This window comes from Gymnoscopelus braueri (genome assembly GCF_963280865.1).
Source record: "Gymnoscopelus braueri genome assembly, chromosome: 9".
Classification (NCBI taxonomy): Eukaryota; Metazoa; Chordata; class Actinopteri; order Myctophiformes; family Myctophidae; genus Gymnoscopelus; species Gymnoscopelus braueri.
Genome location: NC_137610.1, coordinates 27,861,501 through 27,872,771, shown reverse-complemented (window position 1 = coordinate 27,872,771; position 11,271 = coordinate 27,861,501). Strand labels below are relative to the sequence as shown.

General features: G+C 44.5%; 1 protein-coding gene across 1 annotated transcript in view; it reads right to left on the bottom strand.

Moving 5' to 3' along the window:
- LOC308091277 (A disintegrin and metalloproteinase with thrombospondin motifs 20) overlaps positions 1-11,271 on the bottom strand; it is a 155,438-nt gene that overhangs the window by 127,705 nt on the left and 16,462 nt on the right. The window contains 1 exon segment of the mRNA XM_080436754.1: positions 2,686-2,945. Within this exon segment, the coding sequence (XP_080292880.1) occupies positions 2,686-2,945 (260 nt within the window).

Here is an 11,271-nt window from a genome sequence, read left to right as displayed (position 1 = left end):
CCCGATCCCAACGGCCTTTGCCGCATGTCACTCCCCATCTCTCTCTCCCCATTTCCTGTCAGCCTACTGTCCTATCGAATGATAAAGGCATAAAAAGCCCAATAATAAATCTTTAAAAAACCAAAGTGTGACTCCATACCCTCCTTCCAAACCACCACCTGTCTGCAATTTGCAACTGGACCTAGAAGTCTTCCAGCTTGCCAAAAGAAATGACCCCCCACTGTTTCCACAATTGAAACAACAAGCCCTCAGGGCTTTTTGTGTTATCCTTTTAGCATTATTGTTGTATACTGTAACTGTACCTCTTTTTTGAAAACTGTTAATAAAGTATTAAATCAAAACCCAGCCTGCACCCCAATAATGTGTGATCGATGGTTGAAGTGAGGTAGCCACAGTCTCACCCACACGGCTAAGTCACGGTTGAATCCTCAATGTTGTAATGTAACTCAGAGAGTGTACAAATGGAACCAAATGGACCCGTAAGGGTCCATTTGGTTCCATTTGTACACACTCTGAGTTACAAATGGATAAATTAACACTGAGAGGATTTGTGAAAGCCTGCAGAGCTTACACACACACGTACACACACATTTCCCTTGCACTTTTTTCTTCTCTAATTTTCTACATCTTTCTCCCTTGCTTCCCATCTCTCTCTCAGTTACCGGCGTAAACAAAGTGACATCATCATATTTGGAGAAGTGACAGACCCCTCTCTATTAACCCGACCGGGAGAGAGAGAGAGAGAGAGAGAGACCACCAGACTCCACACTGGCCGGGCATGGCCGCCTGGCACTGTGGTCGGTTCATGCTGTCACCATGACAACCAGGGATCAGGCCTGGCTGATTTCCCTGTCCAGCCTCAAATGTCTCCGTCTGGCCGAGTGGGTCTCTGCACTGAGCCTAAAGCTGATTGATTCAACAGTGTGCGTGTGTGTGTGTGTGTGTGTGTGTGTGTGTGTGTGTGTGTGTGTGTGTGTGTGTGTGTGTGTGTGTGTGTGTGTGTGTGTGTGTGTGTGTGTGTGTGTGTGTGTGTGTGTGTGTGTGTGTGTGTGTGTGTGTGTGTGTGTATCAACCTTCCTTAAGGATAACAGTGGAAGAAATAAGACCATGACCAGAATAACTTAATATATACATGTTTACATAACAGAAACAGTTAAAATATTCAGGTTGGGGTTAGGTAGATCTGTTATGTTTTTGGTTACTTTTCAGCTATTTACAATGCTGTCCTAACGTTTTAATGTCCTCACAAGTATAGTAATACAAACGTGTGTGTGTGTGTGTGTGTGTGTGTGTGTGTGTGTGTGTGTGTGTGTGTGTGTGTGTGTGTGTGTGTGTGTGTGTGTGTGTGTGTGTGTGTGTGTCTGTGTATGTGAGGCTTGCGTGTCGTGTGTGTGTGTGTGTGTGTGTGTGTGTGTGTGTGTGTGTGTGTGTGTGTGTGTGTGTGTGTGTAGTTTGTGTACATGCGTGCTTGTGTACGTGCGTGTTGTGTGTTCGTGTCAGCATGGGAAAACGAGTGGCACACTCACTGTAGCTTATCAACCTTCCTTAAGGATAACAGTGCATTGACAATCATTACTACTCTATAGGTTAATGAGTGGTGTGACCATTCAGTCTACAGGGTGAGAGACTGAGGGTGACAGACAGACAGACAGACAGGCTGACAGACAGACAGACAGACAGACAGACAGACAGACAGACAGACAGACAGACAGACAGACAGACAGACAGACAGACAGACAGACAGACAGACAGACAGACAGACAGACAGACAGACAGACAGACAGACGGACAGCACATGGGTCCAGTGCAGCCCACAGCCTATCATGTACACAATGTACACGGGACAGACCAAACAACTGTAATATCGCTGCTGTCGGGCAGAAACCTATTATCTCCATATTTGTATGCTTTTTCTTCTTTTTCTCCTATTTCGTCACACTACAGCGTGACATTAGCAACAGTAGCAAAAGTAGCCGATCTATAAACTTGTAGATCTGCAATTCTTTGCTATTTTTTTTTATGTTTTCTGAAAAACAACAGTTTTGGACATTTCCAACATTTCCACCCGAGAGCAACGATATCCTACTTTCCTCTAACCCAGTGGTTTTCACACTTTTTTGTGCCCAAGGCTGGGCACAAAAGATGGGATAAGCTGTGGGTTCAACCTGTGGGTCCCACAGGTTGAGAACCACTGTCATAGAGGTCAGAGATCAGAGTTCAGGTATACACATAATGAAATTACATTCAGATGTGTGTGTCTGTGCTTCTTCCACTGCACCTCTATGCAAACGTCAAGCTTACAACTACACAGACTTACAGGTAAAGCTGCAATCCATGAGTTTCATTTTGACCCCGGATCCACTGCATGGGAGAACAAACTTCTACCACTATTCCAAGACAGAAGCCCTGCTTGGCCAGGTGAGATACTAACTACGCTTACGAGCTTCAGGCAGTACTACTTGTCAACCAGTAGGTGTCCTACTACCCGACACCAGGGTCTGAACTCTGAATGTCTCACTGAAAGAGTAGGGAGACCAACCACTACAGATGCACTAGTTATACTGATTGATAAAAACTGAATTGCATTCATTAAAATAAGTTCCAGATTACAGCTTTAAAAACAAAAAGAATCATATTCTTTCAACGTAAAATGAAATAATTTTAAAGGAACAATATTTTACTTACTACTGACATGATTGTTAGGATGTAGTGCTCGAGGTTGCGTCCGTGCTGCCGCGTCATTTTGGCGTCGGCCGTCACCATCAGCTCGACGTAGCGTGGGTAGGACAGGAAGCGCTTGCGGCGGCTCGGGGATCTGGGGTGAGTGTCGGTGGAGTTGGTTCCGTGGCTATGATGATCGTCTACGGCTGCTCCCACTTGATCCATCTCCTCTACCATAGTTCTGCTGCTACTCCCCAACGTCACAGGCCTGGTGTTAGGCTCATCTGCATTGGGGAACAAAGGAGATGTATAAGGGTGAAAGTGGGACTCAATTATTAATTAATGAATTAAGTTAATCAATCAATCAATCAATCAATCAATCAATCAATCAATCAATCAATCAATCAATCAATCAATCAATCAATCACTAGAGACGCTAGTCTGATACTTTATCTATTGTTGTTTTTAACCACTTGAACCCTAGCCTAGCATCCCTATTCTGGGCATGCATAATAGGCGAACATTCAGCAAAAATATAGATCTACAAGCTGTCATGCGATGCGATGCAATTGCAATGTGAGCTTGTAGATCTGCAATTTTGGAATAGCTGAGATATAAAATAGGCCATGTGCGCATAATCACGTGAAATCTAGCATCCCTATTTCTGGGGCAAATATTCAGCGGAAATATTAAATAGCCCATCCTCTTTCATTGTACAGAATGAAAGAGGGAGAGGGCCTATTATAGAGCCCTGGAGGACGCCTGTCAATGACATATATAGGGTTAAGTGGTTAATAAAATGTACCTCTCAGGGTAACACACATGTGAATAATATGAATAATTATGATTATAATCAACTTCAGATGAACCATGATAATTATACTAATAACTTTATTTATATAGCACATTTCAAAGCATGGCTTGAAAAAGCTTTCACAGGAAACAAAAGAAAGCAAGTAATAAGTATCATCGTTGCAAAAAGGCCAGTGCAACTGTAACAGAAAATATGACTGACAAATATGGCATTTCATGAGTGATCATGGTACATACACACACACACACACACACACACATCTACACAGCAAAAGGCAGTGCTCTCTCGGCTTAGCTGCATTCCTGTGACATAACACAAGAGTACTGGACTTTGGGGAGAAAAAAAGCCAACATAAATTGTCGTGTCATTCCAACGCTTAGAAAAACAGTTGTACCGACTGACACGGGGTCACTGGCAAGCTTTGAGGCTAAGGGTTTGCAGGCCAGGCCAAGCCGCCGCACTCCCTAATGGCTGAACACAGCCTACACACTCCCTAATGGCTGAACACAGCTAGCACACACACTCCCTAATGGCTGAACACAGCCCTAATCTACAGTTGATTTAGTCGACTAAAATGTATTTTGGCGGGCCTTGGTCATTTTACACATAGTTGCATGCTGAAAATAGCCGATCTACAAGCTTCCAACGCGTCGCAGCGCGACGCGTTGTGAGCTTGTAGATCTGCTATTTTCAGAGCATAACACCCGAGCGCAACCAAACATGGTTGAATGAATGAATGGATTGTCTTTTAGTTCTACTGGATCTCTGGATCTCTTCTCCACTAGTCCCTATAGTCTAGTTTTGTCAATATATTTAGTCTTAGTTTTAGTAATCGGAGCTTTATGTCATTTTTTATTTTGTTTTCGTCAGTGAAAAAAGGTAGTCGACGTCAACATTTTTCGTCATTGTTTTAGTCGACAAAATCTTCACGGCTACACACTCCCTAATGGCTGAACACAGCCTGCAACACCGGTAGTTCTCGAACCTTTTCGTGTCAAGGACCACCAAATTGACCCCCCATCTGAAAATGTTTGGTGCCAGAAGAGAAGATTTATGTAAAAAATCTAAATTCAAAAGTTTCCAAACATTTTCAATATTTTTTTAAAAAACGTATAGCCAACGTATAAATGTAGAAAGTGGTGAAAATAATTGTGCTGCTGTATTAACACATTTTGCTGGGAACCCCCTGGGACCCTACCAGGGACCCCACTCTGAGAACCACTGGCCTAAAACAAACTGAGAAAATCCCACGGTGACGTTTTACTAACTATGCCCCCTGGTCACTGAAGCCCCCCGCCCCCCCCTCCCCCCCCCTCCCTGTGCGTACTCCATGTGGGAACATAACAAAAAAAAAACTCCTTGAAAACAAACCCTCCCACGCGACCACTGACAGTATATTACACAAAGTTAAAGGGAATGTATGCCATTTGCACCGAAATGCTGTTAATCAAAAGTTCAAGAACGCCTCGAGGCCGATACTTTTCTATTTCCAGGTCGTGGGTGAACGCCTTTAACGACATTCTGAAGAAGATGAAGGAAGAAGAGAGTAATGTGCTACGCCTGGGCCGCTGGCGCAGGCTTCCAACCCCTTTTTCTCTCTCTCTCTCTCTTTCAGGTGGACTCTCAGCTGAGCCGCACGTGTCGAGCAAACCTGGCTGAGCAATGAGAGGAGGATTCCTTTTTTTTTTTACCCTTGACAGGGTTACAGGGAAGAAAGGAAAGACTGCGAGGAACAGAGAAGACAGAGCGACTCATTCTATAGGAACAGAGAGAAAAGACAAGAAAAGCGCCCCGAGGACAACCTGTAAAGGTGAAGGGAGCGGAGGACTTAATTACATGTGTTTATGTTGTCTGTGCACACCGATGTTTCCTGAGATTGCTAGGCTGAGAAAGAGACCTTTTGAGAAAGAGGAGCCTTGGGTAGGAATGGGGGGGGGGGACATGGGGGAGGAAAGGGGTTTAGCGGAGACCTTCTTTACTTTCCACTCAAGGCGAGCTCCAAAAGAAAAAGGTCATATTGTTTAGTAGACACAGCTGCAGGGAAGTCTATTCCTGCCCGAGCAGCAGCCCTACTAGCAGAAACTCACGGAAAGGATGTTTCTCGGTTGAGAAATAGCCTCATCAGCAAAACATCGCAAAACATAATCCTCGGAAAATAAAAGAACTTCAGCCAAAAGACTAACAATGCATTAGCATGCACGGTGCCAGATTTGCCTGGTATAACTTTACGTTGAATAGGCCCATCATCAGCACTGTAAGACATCAGTACATAAGCATGCAGAGTGCTGTGCTGTCCAGATCTGTGCTGATTTATGGCCAGGATTTGTAATATTTGCTGCTGTCTCACAGCTGCACGGGAGGGAAGACAGATCTCACCAGCTACCAGACCATTGCGTCCAATAAGGGGAGATGAAGAGAAAGCAAAGCATGGCACAATAGAATGCAATTACACACAAGCAGCTATTCAAAGAATAAACAAATTATGAAAGAATATACTCAAGTGAATTCCAAGGGGAATCATGCATTAAATCACTATGTACACCCCGTCTCTTGGTGGATGTCAGTCTTTCAACGGGTTGGTTATGCCACACTGCAATTAAAGACTGGGGCTTTAAGACCTTCAGATGCCCCGGCACCACCTTTAGGCTACAACATCTTGGAAGTGCTCCCATTTTTCGGAGCAGGAAAAGCTGACAGATGGAACAGGCATTAGTTCAGAGAGGTATAAAAGGTGATGGCACAGAGACAACAAGTGTGAAAAAAAAGGAAAAAAAAGACAAATACTTCCACAGTTTTAGGAGCCAGGCATACTTCAGATGAGTCTGTCATCGCACACAACAAACCCCTCTCCTCGCCTTTGGATAACCCAGTCATCCTGAAATGTCCCCATTGTCTCCGGAACTCTCAATCTTTCCAGAGTCAGACAGAGAGAGATTGTGTGTGTGTGTGACTGTTAGGCCAGAGGGGGGAAAAAAAGTAGGAAGGCGACAAGGAAAACTTGACGAGTGCTGCGAGATCGTTGAAGCGATGCCCCCCCCCCCCCTCCCCCCACACCCGCGAGCAAGCGGAACGTGACTCGCTGCCACCATGGCACATGACCGCTGCTACTGCTGCTGCTCCTGCCGCCGTGAGGCCCTGCCCCTCGTGCCAGCTCCAGCTACCCGTGTTAGCGGCGCCAAGCCGGTCCGTGCCCATGCACACCGCCCAGGCAGCCTCTGGGCCAGAAGAAGGGGCTTGTAATTTTCAGAGAAAGAAAGAAAAAAAGAATCTCTCTTTGGGGCCAAAGAACCGCTCTAAACCCCTGAAACAGACTCATCACTGCAGACAGTCCGACATCAAAGGGATTATCAAAGCACAGAAAGGGCTCTGATGCATCGACTTAAGTGTTAAGACCCACAAAAGGAGGGTGTAAGTTGAAAAAGAGGAGGAGGAGGATGAGGTTGGAAATATGGGCACTGTAATAATAGCCTTTAAATCAGCTCAGATTAGCCAAACACAACCTTTACCCAAATCGCCTTAGGTTCAAATCCCCGCCTTTCAGTGAGGAGTAACCTGCTACTTACACGGTGAAAAGACAATGCTAACCGCTTATGACCAGCTGTTCACACAAGGGCCTGACATCACTGACTGGGCACCGTCACATAAGATATCTTTATACAGTATTTACATTCTGGAGTAATAGTACACAAACCATGCCAACTCCAAATGCATTCAAATAATTTGAGAAACTTGCAAAATGTTAACCCATTAAGACGTGAGGCAAATTCTACAAATACCTTCTAAATCAATAGTTCTCAAGCATGTTCGTGCCAAGAACCCCAGAATTGATATATATTTGACCGTGGACCCCAATCTGAAAATGTTTTGTGCCAGGGACCGCCCAGAAGAGAAGATTTGTGTTAAAAAATACAAAATTATTCAAAATGTTTCAAACACTTTGAAGAGTTTTCAAAAATGTTCAAAAATAGCAGATGGACAAGCTCGTAGCGCTGCACGAAGTGACACCCTGGGACCTTGTATATCTGCTATTTTTGAATAGCCAACTAAAATCTAAAATGACATGGTTTTAATGGGTTAATGCGCAGGAGTCAATGCAACTCCGGTCCAAGTTAGCTGAGAGCAGTTGAGGCGTAACAGCGGACAATAAAATGAGCTATGCTTCGCACATGTATTGTAACCTCTATAAATGTGGCATTTGCGCTTGGCATCACTTTATACGCAGCTGAATAACGCCCAAACCAAACAATTTTTTCTGGTCCAGTGCCTGCCAGACTTGCAAACATGCTGAGGCGTACATTATGATTTAATAAAAACAAACGAAATATAAATTATGTTTATATCCCCACTCAATAAGAGATTTTATTGCTCACGGACGTCCAGCAACAAGCAAACACAAGATTCTTTGAACAGCCGCCAAGATTTAGTTGGCACGATGATGTATGTATTCCTGTTTATGCAATCAATCATTGGTTGGCGACTTCATGCATTTGTTTTTGCTAGAGCCCACACATGTAAAGCCAAATTATTTCATCAGGTTTTCCATATAGATTAAAGAGTCTATTTACCTCTTAACCCCATACTTAATTGACCGGGGTCCCCCAATACCCTATACTAGGGCCACTCCTTTTCCCCCTCCAAAACAGTCGATCTACAAGCGTAGATCTGCTATTTTTCTCAGAATGATTGCCCCCAGAATGATCGCCCCCAGAATAGGGGGGGGGTGGCAGGGCGCTAGGGTTCATGTGGTTAATCCTTGACTTCCAGTGGTCTCGGTCCAGCCTTCACTTCTCCGTCTAAAGTATCAGTGCCAGAAGCAGCCCAACAACAATGGGGCACATGCGTTGCATTGTAAAGCTAATTAACATTCTTTTACAATAGCCCGCTGAGAGTCAAAATGTCCGCTCCTCGGGGGGCCAATTAAATTAGACAGTGTACCTTACATTGAGTATAGGTAAATGCTTGGGTCCTTTGCGAGGTCAGAGACTGCTTATGGTACTTTAATGGACACTACAATACCATTGAGTGGAAAACATGCCCTGTCCCCCGCAGACACAAGCACAATTAAGCAGAATTCTGTGGCCAGACAAAGAGGAGAACAGGCTGCTAATTGTTGATGCTGAAGAAGGGTTTTAAAATGTGAAGTGGCATGACTTTTGACCCCATGGGAAGATGGTGGGGCTTTGTAGACTTGCAGTGGCTCTTGGCTGGTTTGTTATTTTGAGTCCACTCCAGAGGCTGGCTAAAGACAGCTTGGGGGGGGGGGGTGGCAGGGGGGCTGGAGAATGGAGCCCCAGGCCACTTCAGGGGAATGCAACGATACGTGTGGTATTGGGAGAAGAAAACAAAATGCAATTGCTACTGTATGCTCCCAGAGTTAAATGAACACTCGGGAAATGCAGTGTGATCCTAAGATTTATCCTCTATAGTGAGGTGGTGGCTGGTCATTCGGTTGAATTGTCCTTCTGTAAACAACCACAAGCTCAGAGAACAGGAATGACAACATGGCAGTGTCACACGTGTTCTGAAGTTTATTAAGCTCATGCAGAGAATAATATACGTTTAGCAGATATTAGTCATGATGACCGATAGAGCTTAACTAAACATGGCGGGACAGAAAGTCTGACCGTATGAAGAGAAAGATACAATTTCACAAGCACATTACCTCTACTGTATGATTACAAAGAACAATCAAGTAATAGTAATAAGATCATGTCAGATGAGCAGCACATGGCGTCACAAACATTACGTATATATGCACAACAAACCAAAATGTATCTACAGTATATGCACTAATCTACGGTTGGCACAGCCCTATGTTACGACACTCTCTGAGTGTTTTCAGTGCCCCATGGTAATTGGAGGGTGGAGTGGCATGGTGTCTGGAGACACACCTGGGCACAAACAATCTATAATGCACAAGTATATCTACCTCAAATATACACTAAATTCCATAACAACAGTTATGATCCAAAATGAGACACACCATTCAAAGCAAAATGCCCTCCTTATGAAATAATTGCAAAAAAAAACTGCTGTACATTTTACAGTGTAGAGGGTAAGCAAGTCCTTTTCTGGTAAAATGATAACTGCAAGATAGCCTGCATTTCTATAGTGCCTTACATTCACCCACTCTAACACACACACACACTCATAATACACTGATCTACAAGCTGTTAAGGCGTTGCGATGCAAAGCGCTGTAAGCTTGCAGATCTGTACTTTTCTGACGAGTGACGCCATTGAACTCTGTACTATACTACAGAGCGCTCACCACGGTGAGGTGCGCTTCACGTTAGATGTTCCGGTTAGCCTTTTATGATGTTAAATGGGCCGTGGACCAATGCAAACGGGGCATACATGAATGCACTTTTGATTTACGCACAGGTGGGATTCATCATTTGACACACCTGTGATATGGGCTCAATCAAGGCTTTACATTCGCACTTCGGCCCTTTAGTAAAAAAGAACTACACTAAAATATTGTAAGAAATGTACGAACAGCATGGTGAACGAGGCCCAGTGTCTTGCTAAAAGGTACTTCGACACGGCCAGGAGCAGCCAGGGATCGAACCGGAAATCTTTGGGTTTCCAGTCGCTCAATATGCTGCATTTCAGTGATATTTAATGATAAACCTACCTATTATTTTAAGCCCTGAAGCCGATTCTACAAAATGCCTGCCTTCTAAATCAGTAACTCACACTTCGTCAATATAAGGCCAATATAAGGCCACGCACAAAGTGTACAAGACGAGAGAGGCACAGAAGAGTTTGCATGCTATACATTTAGAAATAGAAATGTGCAGACATCGACAAAGCAAAGCCTGCAGCTCTGAATCCCAGGTTGCCAGATGATGGACGGCCAAATACCCTGGGCGATGACACTGATGATCCAGCAGCCAGCTCTTATAGCCAGCATCGGTGTGTGCGTGTGTGTGTGTGTGTGTGTGTGTGTGGGGGTGTGTGTGTGTGTGTGTGTGTGTGTGTGTGTGTGTGTGTGTGTGGGGGCCATGCACCTCTCACCTCTGGCTGTCACCCATGCCTCCGTGACAGTCCCTTGTCACTCAATTCACCCAAACTATACCAGTCAGCCCCCCTGCCTATCTGTCTGTATGTCTGTCTGTCTAGAATGCCCAGACAGTATAACAGAAAATAGCCCCGGCTGGTATTTGTTACGGGAACTCCGCCGGAGACAACACAACTACACTGGGTTCAGCGTGGCTGAAGTTACCAGGTCAGGCGGGACACATGAGTGCTATTACAGTTGTTGTGTAAAGCTGCCCAGGCCCTCTGCCTCGCCCTGCCCTGTCCTGTCCTGCCCGGTCCTGTCCAAGGATGTCTGTTATGCTCGAGTCAGATGACAAAATAGAACAGTTGTGTATATTTAGTTTAGCTTGTATAATTCGGTTCACGCGGTGTTATGAAGTCCGGGGTAATAATGAGAGGAACACCACATTCACCATGGCTAGAAAAAAAGACCTTCATGAGCATTTTAAACCGATTTGCCAACTGACAGCCCAAAAAGATATTCAAAACAAGTATGGTGAAGTATGAAACCCGGCATACTTGGCCCGACTAACTCGACCAGTTATCAGTTGTTAAAGTCTAAAGCAGCGGTTCTCCAAGTTTAAAATAATGTACCCTTACAAGTCTGTAACTCTGACAGCATACAAATGGAACCAAATGGACCCTAACGTTCCATTGTGCTGTCAGAGTTAAGGGGGGCTCCTTGAAATTGAAAAGTTTGAGAACCACTCAAGTGCATAACGTATATCTTCTATTTTTGGAGGTCCTTGACAT